General features: G+C 36.5%; 1 protein-coding gene across 1 annotated transcript; it reads right to left on the bottom strand.

The window, feature by feature from the left end:
• Window positions 1-581: 581 nt before the first annotated feature.
• Window positions 582-17,238, bottom strand: LOC114478442 (protein lifeguard 1). Its single transcript, XM_028471534.1, has 11 exons — window positions 16,953-17,238; window positions 15,937-16,057; window positions 13,159-13,324; window positions 11,525-11,603; window positions 10,988-11,041; window positions 7,765-7,855; window positions 7,615-7,652; window positions 6,959-7,046; window positions 4,200-4,289; window positions 3,408-3,455; window positions 582-1,369 (listed from the first exon to the last, which is right to left on the bottom strand). Exons 2-11 carry the CDS (start codon window positions 16,027-16,029, stop codon window positions 1,217-1,219), a joined length of 900 nt encoding a protein of 299 aa, XP_028327335.1. The 5' UTR covers window positions 16,030-16,057; window positions 16,953-17,238; the 3' UTR covers window positions 582-1,216.
• Between the last annotated feature and the right edge of the window lie 1,183 nt (window positions 17,239-18,421).

Genomic DNA, 18,421 nt, shown 5'->3' with positions numbered 1-18,421 from the left:
AACCGAGTGGTGACGAGTTGACCACATTTAAACCTGTTTGAACTTTTGGAACTTTCAGCAGAACCTTCTTAGATCGAATCTAAAATGTGCTTGTTGCGTTGCAGCAGTGTGAGGTGTTCGTGTTCTCTTCAGACTTTAGATACAGTGCCTTGGTGTCGATCACTGCTGTTCCTAACATGTTCATTTTCTAAGTGTTAACGAAACAGAAGCTAAGCAGAGCCACCTTTTACCTTAAACTTCACTCACATTGTGTTTTAAAGTGTGCTAACATGACTTATCACAGTATCTGTAGCAAGAGTGAAATGCAAACTCTCCTGTGACTCCGGTTAAAAGGGTGAAACATATATGATGTTTTCCCCCCCGACTTATGCTCCGGACTTTTTCAAACGGTTGCTTCTTCTATAATTTAGAAAATATAAACTCACTGCGTTGTGCAATGTGTCAACTTACTGGATGTGGTTTGATTACCTGATGTGAAGACACTAAAAAGGAGGAAAGTTGCAATATGAAGTAGTCTTTATTCCAAATGAAAGTAACTAGGTTGTTAGTGATCCACATGGAATATAAGACACTGCGTTGTGTGTTTTTTAGGGTTTTATTGATGTTGGTGCAGACATGAGTCATCCAGTAGACTTGTAGAGCAACATTTCATCTGAAGTTAGTGACTTTTTTTTTTTTTAAGTGTCTTGAAGTTGTGAAACTGTGCCATATGGAGTGTTAATCTGAAGAAAGAACATAATCTGCACTTAGTGATGATCAGTATGCTGAGCATCAAATAGATACACATGAAGTTCATTCTGCAGCTGATATCTGTTCAAATGGTATATAACACTTAGTTGGTTGAGATTTTTCTATTGTAGAGCAACTAATCCTTAAAATGCTATTTGCACTTTCTGTCTATACTTGATACATTCCCTCTTTATATGGAAAAAAAAAAACAAACAAACAAAAAAAAACAGTTTTCTGTGTGATGCCAATAAAATATGTGCTGACTTTTACTTTGTGGTTCTGTGAGCAATACTGATCTCTTTAAATTGAGCTAATCTGTGGATTTGTTTAAATTGTACAGGATGCATCAGCAAATGTTAAGCAGCATGATTTATAGACGTTATAACACATTCAATAAATCCCTGTACAAGTTGTGGATGAGAATAATGAACAGTGTGTTCTAAAAATCCCAGGTGCAGTATTATTAGGAGAGGTGATGATAGAAGTGTCAGCGACAGAGGCCGATGAGCTGCAGCAGGAGGAGGAACAGTGTGACGATGTCCACGTACAGGTTGAGAGCAGCGAACACGTACTCCTCAGGGGAAACCGCATACTTACGGTGTGTCCCACCCAGCATGAGCTGAGTGTCAAACACCAAGTACTGGAGAAAGACAGATGGGTTTGAGATGTTTCAGAAACACCTACACCAGTGGTTCTCAAACTTTTCACAGTCGCGCACCCCTTCAGACATTTAACCTGAAGCCATGTACCCCCTAATTCCTGCACACTTACAATACATAATAATGTACCGGTAATGTCATATACAATGTATCTCTATAGTGCAATTTGTTTTGCCAGAAAATGAATATCGGATTTTATCGGACTGCATCTAAAATCAATGATATATTTATTCAATTGTAGAATACTGTAGATATTATGTTGAAGGTTAAAATGTATGTAACTAATTGGTTAATAATAATATATATATATATATATATACATTGTATATGTATATATATATATATATAATGTGTAAGCACACAATAAAACATTGGTAACACTTGAAGTTTATACATAAGGCTGACATAACGCTGGCATTATCATGGCATGACACCTGTCATTAGCATGAATAAGATGTCATTAAGTGCTGTTCATTAACCTAACGTTAATCAGGGTTGGGATCAATTACATTTTTAAATTATAATTACATCTTCAATTATCTATGTTCAATTACAACTCATTTCAGGTTACGGTGACCAGCGTTTTCCCCAATTACAATTAAAAAATACAATTATTTTCCATCTGAAATCAATTACAATAACATTCTCAATTACTAAAGTTCAAAATCAATCACTCACAATTACTGAGCCTCACCATAGTTGTAATTGTAATTGAAAATTGACCCCAACCCTGGCAAATGGCAACAAGGACATTAGGCACGTTTTTCTGTCACCACTAGAGAGCAGTCTTACAGAGGCTAATGTGTAATTTGTGGCAATGCATGAAGGCTTCTGACTGCTGCTCTGTTTATATTTGAGTTTCCAATGTTGTCACGCTGTTTTAAACTTTTTTTTTTTTTTTAATGTACTCAGGGGTCACCAACATGGTAACTATAGTAACCAATGAGCTTTATCTAAAATCTGATTTACATGCCAGGCTTCAAACTCAAAGATTTACTGTATACAGGTGACAGATGTAGTCAGAGCTTAAACAGAATTACATACTTCTGCACTTGGTAAGCTTTTGTGTTAAATGAACCATCTTACTGTAAATGTTTATTTTCCCTGAAACAATGAGGCAAATTTAAATGTTGCCTATAGGATTTTTTTAAGATGCTGCAGATCTTTTAAATTGTTAATTTGTACAAATGTTACATGGTTTACGATTAGTTAAAAAGTTTCTAGTTAAAGGATATTAAAATGGGGACAATGATTTCCAATGAAATGTAATGAAAATGAAACAATTTTGTGAACTAAGGGGGAAAAAAGTGTTACATGTTGAAATATGTCCTACTTTTTTTTTATTTCCTCATTATCTTACCCTTTAAAGTAAAAATTTTGTATTTACAAAATGTATATCAAACTGGTAGCCCTTCAGATAACTGAACTACGTTTGTGGTAGCTCGCAGTTTAAGAATGTTTTGCGTACCCCACTTTGGGAACCATAGGACCTACACTGACCTGTGCTGGCTAGTCAGGGGAGACACTATGAAACTATGCTGACTATTTATCCTCTTTCCCAAAGATCAGTGTGTGCATAAACTGGTTAATAGTCATAATGGTGTATCGAGGCAGTTGAGAATGAGAATGTGTTGTGAGTGGCAGCTGACGGCCCTTTGAGCTCTGTGTGCAGACACACTTTGTTCCACCAGCTGATGGGATGGGTCACAACATTATAGCTGTTAATGCCACAGGCACGCACAGGGCGCTGTGAAAATAAAAAGCACTACTGTTAAGTGACGCATAATTGAAATTAAAGGGCACGAGGACATTACAGTCCCTCTCTTTAATAACCCTGACCAATCCTAGAGGCAGCCCGTCTCCACCTGTAATCACATTTTTACACTTTCTACATTAATTTCACCTTATTGGCTTTTGTTGGCCATGATTTCATTTGAAAACTGTATTTTCATTTGGTTTTAGAGGGGGAAAAATTGTAAGAAACCAGTATATGCCAAAAAAAAAGTGAAGAGCACTTACTAAAGAAAAAAGCAACGTTCCCAGGCAGGCGTATGTGATGTAAAGATACTGTAAAAAAAAAAAAAAGATCAAATGAAAGTCATTACATTTTACAAACTTGGAAATACATGATTTAAAATGTAATGAAACATGATTGAGTACCAGTAATACGTTGCTTAATGTAAGCCACTCTATGTTTTAACATACAGGACTTTTTTTTATCTGTTGATCCCAAGTATGTATAAAGCATATGTCAATGACTCTTATTGTGAAAGTCTATAGACAAGCTGAATTTGGTGCTCAGTGTCAAGTTCCTTTTTAACCCATCAATGCCTCTTTATTTATAGGTCATTGCAGCAGCAGCAACAACAAAATGACAGTATTATGTTGCATTAAAATTGTTGGGTTTTTTCCCCCTCACATTAAATAGCTCTCAAAAATCCCTTTTATTTGTGTAAGTATTCAAATAAATTATAAACCACCTACATAGAATACTGGTCTCTCTCTTAAGGCAAGGCAAATGTACAGTATTTGTATGGCACATTTCATACACAAGGCAACTCAATGTGCTTTACATAATCAAAAAGTGCAACAGAAAACATTGATTTCTTTTCAGTTCAAGATAATTCCAAGGACTTTAGAGTGTGCACCTGTCTTTGCAGTCTGCTCAGCACACACAGTGCAAGAGTGTTCAGGGGATAAAAGCTATAAGGTATTATATACTGTCCTCTGAATGCCAACTGCTACAGTTCTCTTCAAAACCCCTTCTCTTCCCACAGCAAACACAAGCCCAACAGCAGCACCGTGATCTACCTGTGATCGTAGAATTGCACAAAGAATGGCAAATGAAAAGAGCGTCCAAGCAAACACCCACAGGCTCCCGTATGCTGCAGTGAAATCCCACTGGAGCCACAAAAAGAGAGAGAGAGAGGAGATGTTATGTGATGAGGACATCTCTTTAGTGTTTGTCTTTCTCATAAAAGTCTGTAACATAAAGCAGAACAATGAAGGCATGCAGGGGATCAGCACACAGCTAAAGACTAATAATGCAATGACTCACAATTATTAATAAATATTAAGTCACTACTAAGCAAGAGAGAGAGGACTGGGAGTAATGGCAGGTGATGCCAGGCAGGGTTGGGGTCAATTATAATTGAAATCACATACTGAAATTGATTATTAAAGGTGCAGTCTGTAACTCTTATAAAAGTGACTTTTTTGTCATATTTACAAAAGCTGTCACTATGTAAGGACAGCTTTACATCAAACTAGTAGTTTGTGTGAAAAAAAAACAGGCTCATTGAGTCCCACCCCTTGCTGCTCCTGCTGCCTTTGGCAGATTGCCAGAATGCACTGCGACCGAGCAAAAAGAACCAATCAGAGCCAGGATTGTGTTAGATGGACTGTCTGACAGCTGTTGTTCACAGTCCCCGCCCCTTTCCCATAGCTAGAGTGCCCTCTTTTTTTACAGTGTATCGTCTGGAGGAGTAGAAGATGGAATTGGTGACTTTTCTGCTTGAGGTATTTACTGCTGCTTGATTTACATTGTGTTTGATTTATAATTGTCACACTAGAACTCTGTAGTGCATGTGTTATTCATGTGCAAGCAGCAGCCTCCGTGTGGGCTGCTGTAAGTGACACTGTATTGTTGCTGCTGCAGCTGAGGTATATGCACATAGAAAGAGGGAAGCACTGCAGTAATATGCGTTTAACAGACCATGTTATATTACTGTGATGTTGCTGTCGGACTAACGTTAGCTTGTTAGCTCCTCTGAGGGAGGGACTTTGGAAAGTTTGGAGGCAGGACAAGAGAGCAGCGGGGAGGGAGGGAGGGAGGGAGAGGGATCTGAGAGTTGCGGACTGCACCTTCAATTACAATAATGGCAGAGTTATTGTCATTTTAAAAATCTGTTGTAATTAAGTTGTAATTGAGTTCAGATAATTGACTTTGTAATTGGAATTGCCATGACAAATTCAATAAAATTGTCAATTGTAATTTCATGCAAAACTGGGCAACCATGTTACAGTTCTATGCACAGTTCTACACATACGTAGTTAACAATTATTAGAATATGTTTCATATCAAGCTTTCCTACATTTGACAAATTTAAGAAAATTGGAATTGAAGGGTATACTGACGCAAAAAAGGCTCAGACGCTTGCACAATACATATTAAAACCTATATATATTATATTATATAATTGATTAGGAAGCCTAACAAGGTAACTAATAGATAGGAAAGAAATGAGATGATAGATATTTGTTTTTATTTGTTATGATTTAGGACCCGTTATCATCAGCTAACAGAAAGCTAACACAAGCGGAAGGTAAACTTTTATTAATTTGATACATTTTTTGTAATTGTGATTAATTGTAAGTGAGCTTTCGTAATTGAGAACGTAAATGTAATCGAGGATAAGAAATAACTGGAATTGAATTGTAATTGGAAAAAATTCTGGTAACTGTAATCGTAATTTAATGGTAATTGAACATGGTTAATTGAAAACGTAATTGTAACTGAAATATGTAATTGATCCCGATCCTGATACCAGGTGATCACTGAGGAGCGATGAACCAGGATGAACTGTTTATCGTGACCATCATGTTCAGTAGTGAGCAACTGCTGGTGGAAAAATGTAAAAATTAAACCTGAGGTGTTTCTTTTTTTTAGGCGTTGACTGACTGACTCAGTCTGCTGATAGAAGTCTGTTTTAAAGACTGTGCTTAAGGTCACTTTCACACTGCAACACTTTCCGACATATGCTGGCTGTTGCAGGCCTGAGGCATGTACTGGTGGTGCATAATGAGCATAGAGCGCTCTGATCCACATTTACACACAGCCCAGCCCAATCATTAGACACCTGCCTATATCTGCCCACCCAGAAAAATATGGTTGAAAAGACGGCTTGGCCATTCGTCTAAACAACGTCAAAATTTGGTAAAAAAAAGTAAAAGGTGAAAAGCCGTCTTTTTCTGGCCAGAGTACATTTCACTCAAGATGAATTTTGTTAATCATTGAATTGATTGATTAAAAGTGTTACATTTGACCTTCTCAAAATGTAATACCTAATCGTGGGAACCTTTGTAGTCAACTTGTACCAGGATCAGATTTGTATTTTTGGTTTATGTTTGAAGTTGTTACAATACCTTTTTTTTTTTTTTGTTTGTTACTAACTTGTTTCAAATGAGCCCAAATAAAAGTGTTAAAACTCTTAAGCTACCTATCCCAAAATAATCCTATTTCCAATGACTAATTTTGGACCATACTTGGACCAAATGTGCTAAATCCAAGACACATGGAAGTACTTTCAGACAGGTTTTAACCAGTCACTGTGGTTTTCCCACAGCCTTTACACACACACACACACACACACACACACACACACACACACACACACACACACACACACACACACACATCTAATCTTTACATGTTTCTTGTCACTGCACAGGGAACACAGTTCAGTGTACGGACATTTACCCCCTCACTGCAAAGCAGAGTTCCCGCTGTTTATGAAATTTCACTTTTGGATGCACTGCAAACTGGGCTCACACTGTGTGACAGATCTTACCTTTGACTGCATGGCAAACACACTCAAGGCGAAGGATACAAACGCTGTTGCGCCCACAGCCCACAAAACTGCTTCGGCATTATAGTATCTGCAGTCAGAAATATCAAACACATGTGCAGAGGTAAAAGCAGCACGCTGGGGTGTTGTGTCTCACTAGTCAGCAGCAGATAGGAAAGGGCCTACATGGATTTTGAGAAGCTTTTTTCTAACCCAAAAACATCTTTTTTGATGTAATAGTCTGTATTATGTCTCAACTAGAACATTGACAGGCGCAGAAGCAGGACCTGTCCTTGCATAATGCATTCCCTATGTTCATTTCTTATCATTGCCATCTTTAGTGGTAGAGATATCCTATAAATATGATAATTTCTATGTTTTATTGATATATTCAGGTTCCACTGATGCCTGTTCGGACAGAGTGACATTCAGCTGAAAAAGAAACATCTACGATGGTAAAATGTACCTTACATGCAAAGGAGTTGGATTTCAAGAATGCATTTGAGAAGCTTTAGCTTTTCTCTTTAGCCCTAAAACTCAGGAATATACGTACAATACCAGGTGCTTTTCTAATTTGGCACACTGATGCTTCCCAAACGCTTTGGAGATTTGGATCAAATGAGATTATTATTGTGTGGAAGAGTCAGGAAACAACTCACACTGTCACTGATCCAAGCGTGAGTCCCTCTGCGATAGTCTGACACACACACGTGAAAAGGAGAGACGAATGAAAGGTAAATACATGATCAACAAACAGCAGGTGAGATGAAGGTTTCATTTGGAGCGTGGATGGTGACGGGTTCACTCACAAACAGGCCCAGAGCGATGAAATTAATGGGAACTTTACGCCGGAGTTGATCACAACAGGAGAGGGCCAAGATGAGCACAAACACTGCCACTCTAGTCCATTCAAAGTAGAAACAGTATCATATATAAAATCATATAAACAAACCAAGAAAATGTAGTTGTAATTATGGATTTATCTAATTGGGAGTGTTTGCATTTTTATTCTCTCTTTTTTGCACTGTTTAAATCTAACTAAATGCTATTGGAAAATGGATGAACCTGAAAATGTGTATTTGAACAGCCCTACTGTACTACTGTACAGGGTCCCATAGACATGGTAAAAGATAAAATTACTGTAAAGTGTGCGCACGAAACACTATTGAATGGCCACGAAACAGGTCTAATGAGCACACACAATGTAGTCATTTGTTGCCACAAAATAGTAATGAATAATAACTGTATAATTACATATGCTATGTAGTAATTGTGTTCTGATAAATGCTCCGTTAGCTGAGCGGGCATTGCAGTAAACGTACAATCACTTTTTTTCCCCATTGAGGTGGCTTAAAAGTGTTTTATTTTTTTTATTTTTTAATGAGATATATTGTACACATGTCCATTATTTTATAGTTTTGTCACATTGTACAGATTTTAAATTGTAAAATACAACAAGAACACATAACTACCTGTTTAGAACAGCCGCGGTGAGTCCACTTTGCAACAAATAGTCTGGTCACTGGAGGTGTAGAGATTAATCGATCTAGCTCGACTAATCATAGATTAATCGATTGTTTGATCAATGATTTAGTCGAATCGATCTTTAGTATAAACATCAACAACAACAGAATTTTTTTTTTTCAAAGAATGTTTTTCATGTAAATGCCTTAAACAGTCAGGCTTTTATTGATCTACACTGCTACGCGTCACATGTCAGCACACAGATGCACACGCACTCACAAATGAACACTTTTAAAGGTGCAGTCTGCAACTCTTATAACAGTGACTTTTTGTTATATTTACTAAAGCAGTCACTATGTAAGGACAGCTTTACATGAAACTAGTAGTTTGTGTGAAAAAAACTCATTGAGCCCCCCTGCTGCTGCTGCTGCTGCCGCCTTTAGCAGATTGCCAGAATGCACCACGACCGAGCAAAAAGAACCAATCAGAGCCAGGATTGTGTTTGAAGGACTGTCTGACAGCTGTTACTCACAGTCCCCGCCCCTATCCCGGGCTGGAGTGCCGTCTTTTTTTTTACAGTGTATGGTCTGGAGGAGTAGAAGATGGAATTAGTGACCTTTCTGCTTGAAAGGTAATTACTGCTGCTTGATTTACATTGTGTTTGATTTGTAATTGTTACACTAGAACTCTGTAGTGCATGTGTTTATGTGCGCGCAGCAGCCTCCATGTGGGCTGCTGTAAGTGACACTGTGTTGTTGTTACTGCTGCTGATGTGTGTGCACATAGAGAGAGAGAAGCGCTGCAGTAATATAGAGCATGTTATATTACTGTGATGTTGCTGTCTGGCTAACATTAGCTTGTTAGCTCCTCTGAGGGAGGGACTTTGGAAAGTTTGGAGGCAGGGCAAGAGAGCAGCGGGGAGGGAGTGGGAGAGAGGGATCTGAGAGTTGCGGACTGCACCTTCAACAGAAATAAAAGCAACAGTGCATCAATGAGGGCAGCTCAGCATCTTGGTCATCTTTGACAACGTCTGCCATTACTGTAGCAACTAGCCACGCTAAACACATTTTAGACTTTGTCAGAGGTGAAAGTAACGAATTACACGCTACTGTAACCAGTGACGTGCCGTCAGGGTAGGCAAGGTAGGCAGTGCCTACCCAAGGGTGAATAGATATTTTGATTATTTAATTATAATTTTTTTTTTTTTTTTTTTTTTTATAAATTATTTATTGTTCCATTTCCAATAGCCTACAGTACCTATAAGTTTGAAAGTGTCCGCATTTTGTGCATTTCATAGCCCAAATTACTAAACAGCGCTGTTTCCTGGAACAGCTGCACAGTCTTTTTTTTTTTTTCTCGCTCCGCTGTAAGGCAGAGGGAGGCCACGCCCCCTCCCAAAGGCACGTCGCTCCTCTGCCTCCGTTCTCATTGCGCTATGCTAAATGCTATACATAAGTTCACAGTACATTAGTGAATAGATGACACGTGACTGCTGCTGCTACGTTCTCTAGCTAGTGGGCGGGATAACACTACAGTGTGGATGCCAGCGCTAGAGATGATAGAGAAACTTTGTTTTGAGGAAAAACGACAGCTTTTAAAAGATGGAGACCAACACCTGAGTTACCAGAGCTTCAGCAAAGGTAAGGTCAGAACATGTTTCATACTTTTCACAGTGAATGGAACAAAAGGAAGGATTGACTTTGTGGATGCTCCTCACTGAGGCTGATCTAAGTTGTCATTTTTTCCGTGTTTCTGTGTTTCCAACACAAACAGTGGATGTGCTGCCGTGTCATGAGATATATCTTGTTGGGAGAGTATGGAGGCTATATTAAATAATTGTTTATGTTTCTTTAATGGTGTTTATGATATTGATTTTGTTAGATGGCTAAATACTTGTTCATGTGGATCTTATTGGTTTTTTTCTTTCTTATAATGAATTTTATATTTTGATAAGCGCATTGAGATGACTTTGTTGGAAATTGCTTTATACAAATAAAATTGATTTGAATTGAATTAACACTTGACAGCAGAAACATATGTAATTGTCATTGGTGGTCTCGATTTGCAACGTGCCTACCCAACCCTAGTGGTCACGGCACGTCACTGACTGTAACTGAGTTGCTGTTATAGGTACTAGTGCTGAACGATTTTGGAAAATTACCTAATTGCGATTTTTTTCCCTCAATATTGCAATTTAATATGCAATTATTTTTTCAAGGGCCTCTTGTCATGTATTTTTCAATGAACACAATCAATAAATCAATCTGTTTCATAATAAATCATCATCATTGGTGTTAATCGGTGGTAATTGGACATTTTGTTTTGCAAACCTTTTATTTTATACAGATGACTTTGTGGAAAATAAAATGTCTTCCAATTGTGCAATCTTGTCTCTTGATTTTTAAGTTTACACACGAGATGTTTACTGTATGCAAGGAAACCGTGGCAAGATTTATTACCAAAAATAAACGTGGGGGGGGTGAAGGTAACTAGTAATGTTTACTTTAAGTACTATTTTTTTGTGCTGTGTCAAAATGGTGCCAAAACAAGAAGTTTTTGATTGCTTACATCATGCTGTAGGAGAACCAGTAATTCCCCCGTGTCCACTCCCTCAGTTCATCCCTGTGAGAATAGGATGGAGTGAGCGTTAGAGGGAAACACTGCACGAGCAGCAAGTGTTTAATGGTCTCCATTTATTTGTAAGAGGCAGCAGAAATGTTATGAAATATTAACAGAGGACAGAGTATTGTGCTCATAGGAGCTAAATACAGCTGATGGGATGATATCGCTGACGACCACATCTATTATACAAAACAGAGAGCTTCAAAAACTTCTGCAAGCAAAAGATAATCTAGTGGAGGGGGGGGGGGAGGGGGGGGGGACAAAAAACTGTCATTATGCAACAGTTTGTCTCACCTCACAGATGTGTGTGTGTGTGTGTGTGTGTGTGTTGTAAGAATGCTAAAATCTGGGTGAATGCAGTTCGTATAGCAGACTTCTGTGATGAATCACTCACAAGCTGCCACTACAGTGGAATGTGATATAGAGATGGAAGAATGACGCACAGACGTTTCTGTTTTTGGAGAGAATGGCTGCGTGCCTTACCAGTAAAGGAAAGCACAGATGATCCCAACAGTCACCAGCAGCTGAACCATCAGGATCAGATAGACTTTCCTTATGAAACCTGATCAGCAGAAGAAAAAGTAAAGAAACAACAAGTAGCTGTGGTTATTTATGCCTCACAAAAAGGGTGAAAGAAATACTACTGCTTGTCATGCTGTAAATCAGTGGTTCTCAAACGTTTTGGGCTCAAGTACCCCCTTCTCTTATTTTTTATTCCAAGTACCCCCTTGGTACCCCCTTGAATTCTGCTCAGAATTCTATGAAAAAACCAACTATAGAGCATAATGATGTAATGAATGAGTGATAACACACATTTGAAAGAGCACAATTGTAAATAAGTGTAATGAAACATTATTTATTGCCTCCTGAATAGATTTATTTCGATAGTGTTTATTATTTCTGGTCATTTCCGGGGGTGGGAAGTAACAAATTACATTTACTCTCATTACTGTAATTGAGTAGCTTTTTTTGTGCACTTGTACTTTTTTGAGTACTTTCTAAAATCAGTAAATTTACTTTTACTTAAGTCAATTTTGTTTCAAGCAACAGTACTTTGTTACATTGGAAATAGATTACGTTGCAGAGAAAAATAAATCCAGCACGCTCGTCCCACGCCTGTTTCAAATACATAAATTACAATATTTAATTTCAAGTAAAACCATATTTTTCATCAGTCCCCAGGTGTTTACTGGTGAGTGCAGGCCGGGGGCCTGGTCCACCTCGTCCTCCCTCCCACTGCACCTCGTCCTCACGGGATGATCCTGCGTATAGGTCTCGCTGGTCTCTGTAGATCCGCTCCATCCAGAGTGTCCCGTACACCTCGTCCTCCAGCAGTGCCTGATAAGCCACTGTACGTCTTTACGTATTGTGTGTGCGTTCCTTTTTATAACAGCTACAGGTGTTGCAGCCAATTGATCAGCAGTTTTGCGCAATGATTATGTGTTTTTAATTACAATTATTATTAAGATCATTTTGTATATTTTTGGTGTCATTTTTATCTCAGTGTGTGTTTTATTGGTGTCGTTTGGGTTTTTCTCGTGTCGTTTTGTGTTTTTCTGTTATTTTTGTGTATTTTGTAGTGATCTTGTGTATTTTTTCCCTAATTTAGTATGCCTTTGTTGTCGTTTTGTGTGTTGCATGGTTATAGTAAGTATTTTTATCTCTTACTGTGTGTTTTTAGTGTAGTAATTCTAGTAATTTTGTGTGTTTTGTTGTTGTTTGTCTGTTAATTTTATTATTCAGTATATTTTTCTCTTATTTTGTGTGTTTTTGTTGTGCTGGTAATATTCAAAGTGATTATCATTTTACATTCACAATAAACATTATAATACTCTTGTTAATTTTCCTCAGTCCCTCTCTCAAGTACCCCTTGTAGGTCCATCGCGTACCCCCATTTGAGAAACACTGCTTCAAATGACAATGTTTTGTGTTGTAGACATTTGGCAGGATATCACAAAAAAAAAAAATAAAAAAAAATCAAGGGACAGGTTTCAATTCAAAGGAAACACTTTGAAACAAATGATTGTTAACATTGTTTCCTTTTGTTTTGGTCCAGACCAAACCATCCATTTCCTTCTGTTCCTCCCATTGTGCTCATCCTTTACTCTAAAACTCACCTCTTCGGAGTGTAGCATCACTGAAGGCGTTACCCTCGGAGTCATCCAGGTACTCTGGTGGAGCCTGGTCATGATCAGGGCTGTCAGACTCTGCTCGCTCCCCAGGATAGACTGTGTTATTGTAGGGACTGGGAGGGGAGATCACTGCAATGTTGCCCTTCCCAACCTCAATCACACAAAACAGCAGAAACGACACTTTGCAAAACAACATCTAACAACCAAAACATGGTGGTTTTTATTCAAATATACTGTAAGTGAGAATAGATTTATTATCTGTTTGTAATCAAATGAGGGCAAATACAGAGAGTTGTGGTTTACCAAATATATATATATATATATATATATATATATATACAGTATATATTACTGATTAGGGTGGAACGATTTTGGAAAATAATCTAATTGTGACTTTTTGCCTCAATATTGCGATTGCAATTTAATATGCGATTATTTTTTCAAGGGCCTCTTGTCATGTATTTTTCAATGAACACAAGCAATAAATCAATCTTTTTCATAATAAACAATTTCAGATTTATTTAAACTTTAAACAAATATAAAATATACATTTTAAAGCACAGATTACATCAATAAAGCAAACAAATCTGTGGATTTACCTCTTCAACATACTGTATCTAACTAACTAAATGAACATTTCATGAAACATGTAAACAACGCAGAATGCAATTAATTGTTCAGCCCTATTACTGACACTGTCAAACCACTGACACATTATTCTATTATAATTATACACAACAGTGTATGAAAGGGAGTGGTAATGTGTATTTTCCTTCTCATACATGTACGTGTATTTATACACGTGTGTATATACTTTTGCTTTGATTATCAACTAATAGTGTATATGTATATATGTACAGTATATTATTGCTTTGAGTATACATTATATTGTATATGTATATTATTGCTTTGACTGTCAATTAATATTGTATATGTATATTATTGCTTTGATTATAAATTAATATTGTATATGTATATATGTATATTATTGCTTTGATTATAATTTAATATTGTATATATATGTATATTATTGCTTTTATTATAAAGGAATATTGTATATGTATATATGTATATTATTGCTGTGATTATAAATGAATATTGTATATGTATATATGTATATATTGCTTTGATTATAAATTCATATTGTATACGTATATTATTGCTTTGATGATCAATTCATATTGTATTTTGTAAATTATACGTTGACTAAACATAAGCTAAGGCTTCTGCCTCTTTTGACCAGAATGTAGACGGCTCTGACTGACAAATAAACCAAACCATGGAAATTAATAATAATTTATTCATTCTTTTAATTTTCTTCTATTCCCACTTTTTGAGAAAAAAGAAAAAGCCTGACCTCCTACATAATAAGCACGAGAACAACGTTTCATCTCTCCTGGAGTTGAACCCTGTTCCTTCTTTGTGTGAACCACACTGAGCAGAGCAGAAACATGAATATATTGCTCATCTGCTATTTCAAGTTTGCTTCTTAGGGTTCAACATGAACGATCAATGAATATTTGAATCAATCTACTTTAGCAGGTGGGAAAAAGCTTCACATTTGATTTGGGAATCTATTGGTTTATTGAGAACGTACTAATGTTCGTAATTCTTTTTTTTTTTATAAACACTTTATATATTTTAATATTCATCCCAATGACAAAAACCTTATGATTCATCTGGGGTTAATTTATAACTACAGGCTTAGATAGGACATCTTGATACATTATTTTGAAGTTCAAAAGACATTTTGTTTCTGACTCAAAGATTATTTTTTTAAATCCCTAGTTTAGGATTAATATGCAATGCTCCGTAACAGAGGTGAAAGTAACTCATTACAAGTAATCACATTATTGTAACTGAGTTGCTTTTATGAGTACTTGTACTTTTTGTGTATATTTGAAATCAGTAATTTTACTTGTTCTTAAGTACTTAATTGTTTTAAGTAACGTAAATTGTTTTTTTTTTTTTGTTTTAAAATGATCAATGCGCATTGTGAGACTACCACAGACAACAATCAGATGCATCACATCGTAGCCGACCAATCAGATTCAACGTAATGCACCGCGCCAAAACAGCATTGAATGGAGGTTATTTTCTCAGTTTTAGAGTTCATAGATTTAACTATATAGAGAATCAGAATCAGAATCAACTTTATTGACCAAGTAATGTATGTTATACACACGAGGAATTTGACTTGGTGAACTGTGCTCATAAATATAAACAGTAGTTAGACTAGAATGTGCAAAACTAAATAAAATAACAAGATAATAATAATAATAATAATAATAATAATAAAATATAATAATAATAAAATATAATAATAATAATAATAAGATAATAGTGCAGTAGTGCATTTAAATTAAATAGTATGTACATGAACATTCTTAGTGACAGATTGATCCAGCGTGATAATTTGTATATTTTGAATTGAACAAACCTTTTTATTTTATTGAGATGCCTTTGTGGAAAATAAATGAAGTTCCAAATGTGCAAGATTTGGTTTCTTTTTTTTTTTTTTTTAAGTTTATAAATGAGATGTTTATTGTATGCAAAGGAATTACAGTGTAAAGAATAAACATGGGGGGTGAAAGTAACTAGTAACTTTTAATTTGAGTAGTATTTTATTGAGCTACTTTTTACACGTACTGGAGTATTTTATGTATGACTTACTTGTACTTGTACTTGAGTACAATTCAATCCAGTAACTGTACTTCTACTTGAGTAGGATGTATCAGTACTCTTTACACCTCTGCTTCTTACCTGATAGCTCATCCCATTGAAGGAACTCTGTGGATCGTAGGTGCTGTAAGGAGGAGGGCGAGGTTCATCACCGCTGTAATGATTTTGCTCCATTCCCTCCAAATGTAGGTAATTCTTCCCCCTGAAGACGAAATAAACTAAGTTCAAGTTGAGTTAAGGTCACAGCGGAGACACAAACGTCTTTCCCGACAGTGTCAGCACTTTAAATTGTTAAAAAACCTAAATGAGCAAATAAGGCAGTGCCAGTGTGGAGGAGATAAATTGGTGATTACACAATGATGCATCACACAAACACAGAGCCATGCATGACTAACATCCATAATTATAGCCTTAAACAGTGCTTTAATAGAGCTCTATGTATATTTAATGGCCAAATAGATTGTGGGTAATTAATGTCGGAGGATTTTCCGCTGGTGCCGAGAAGGACACGCAGACAATAAAAGATTTTGTTTTGTTCAACATTAGACGCCAGAGCAACGTTAACATTTCTGTTTTTAAATGAATCGTTCAAGAGATACAGTCATAATTGGATCCACGGTGATCAGTGCAGCTTGGTGTGAACGTGCAGAGAAACAACAGCAGATAAGGAGTTTTGAACAAATACTTACAAATATTTCAAAGGCACATCCGTACTGCACAATAGTTCCCTCGTGGTTTAATGAATAACGGCACGCACTTCCCCTAATGCCGGTAATTACTCATGACTTTTGCACTGACTGCACTAATAATTCATTGACCAGATAAGAATACTAATTTAACTTTTGTTGAAGACTTATTATGACAGCTCGTCAACGGAAGCCTGAGATTCATAAAATAATGTAAAACATGTTTGTGGCCAAATATTTGTTTTTTGCATCTGTTTGCTCACTGGGATCAAAAGGTTAGACAATTTCCTACGTGTGATGGAAAACCTACGTTTTTAAGGTATCAACATTTACTGGTCACGTCTTAAAATGAGATTTGCTGTGTTCTGATGTCTGTTAATCCCATCTTTAAGTTATTCTGTTAAGTCCTACCTTTGCTGTGGCAAACACTGGTTCTTCCCTGGAGCTCTTCCTGTAGTGTTGGTTCTTCCCCAGGGCAAAGTCTGATTGCTCTCCGCTGGTTCCCACAGAGACCAGTTCGTAGCTCAGGGAGAACAGGAAGTACCCTCATTACTTTAGTCTTCTTTCTTTCACCGTTCGTTACCGATCCAAGCTAAGCTGAGTTTCCTCAGTGAGTACGTTTTAGAGATCTACTCAGGGTAAATCATCAATCTGTTTCAACTAGAATACTTCCTTCTTTGTTATAATAAAATAAACACCTGTGACAGCTCGGAGGTCGTGACCTGGTTTATCTTGGTTACACATTGACAGCAAACAAAAACCATGAAACATGACAACGAACACTTTATCACGTCATCTGTAAATTCATTCAAAATTGTATTAAAATCCCAACAGACAAATATCCCTAATGGAAAAAAAAATCCCAATTGACAAAATTACAAATGTATAATATTCCAACAGAAAAATTCCCAGTTGACAAAATTCCAACAGACACTATATCAATGGACAAAATCTCAAAAAACACTATTTATTTGGACAAAATCCTAACAAACAATGTTCCAATGGACAAAATCCCAACAAGTAATATTCCAATGAACAAAATGTAAATGGACAATATCCCAATGGACAAAATTCCATTCTCATAGCAAAAATTCCAACAGACATTATATCAATGGACAAAATCCTAACAAGAAATATCCCAATGGATAAAATCCAAGTGGACAAAATCCCAACAGACAAAATCCTAATTGACAAAATTACAAATGGACAGAAACCCAATAGACAAATTCCCAATTGACAAAATCCCATTTGGCAAAATTACAAAAGGATAATATCCCAAGAGACAGAATCCAAATGGACAAAACCCCAATTGACAAAATTACAAATGGACAGAATCCCAAGAGACAAAATCCCAATGGATAAAATCCCAATCGACAAAATTACAAATGGATAATATCCCAACAGAAGAAATCTCATAGGCAAAAATTCCAACAGACAATATCCCAATGGACAAAATCCCAACAACCAATATCCCAATGGACAGAATCCCAACAGCCAAATTCCCAAATGATGAAATCCCAATTGACAAGATTACAAATGAATAATGTCCCAACAGACAAAATCTCAATGGACAAAATTCCAACAGACAATATATCAATGGACAAAATCTCAACAAACAATATCCCAACAGACAAAATCCCCATGGATAAAATCCCAATCGACAAAATTACAAATGATAATATCCCAACAGAAATCTCATAGGCAAAAATTCCAACAGACAATATATCAATGGACAAAATCCCAACAACCAATATCCCAACAGACAAAATCCCAATTGACAAAATTACAATGCCAGGTCCTTCTTGAAAAAGAGATTTCTAATCTCAGGCTTTTACCTGGTTAAATAAAGGATATAATAATAATAATACAAATGGATAATA

Source organism: Gouania willdenowi, chromosome 16 (assembly GCF_900634775.1).
Source record: "Gouania willdenowi chromosome 16, fGouWil2.1, whole genome shotgun sequence".
In the NCBI taxonomy this organism is placed as follows: Eukaryota; Metazoa; Chordata; class Actinopteri; order Blenniiformes; family Gobiesocidae; genus Gouania; species Gouania willdenowi.
Note: the sequence above shows the minus strand (reverse complement) of the source record. Positions and strands in the feature narration are given on the sequence as shown.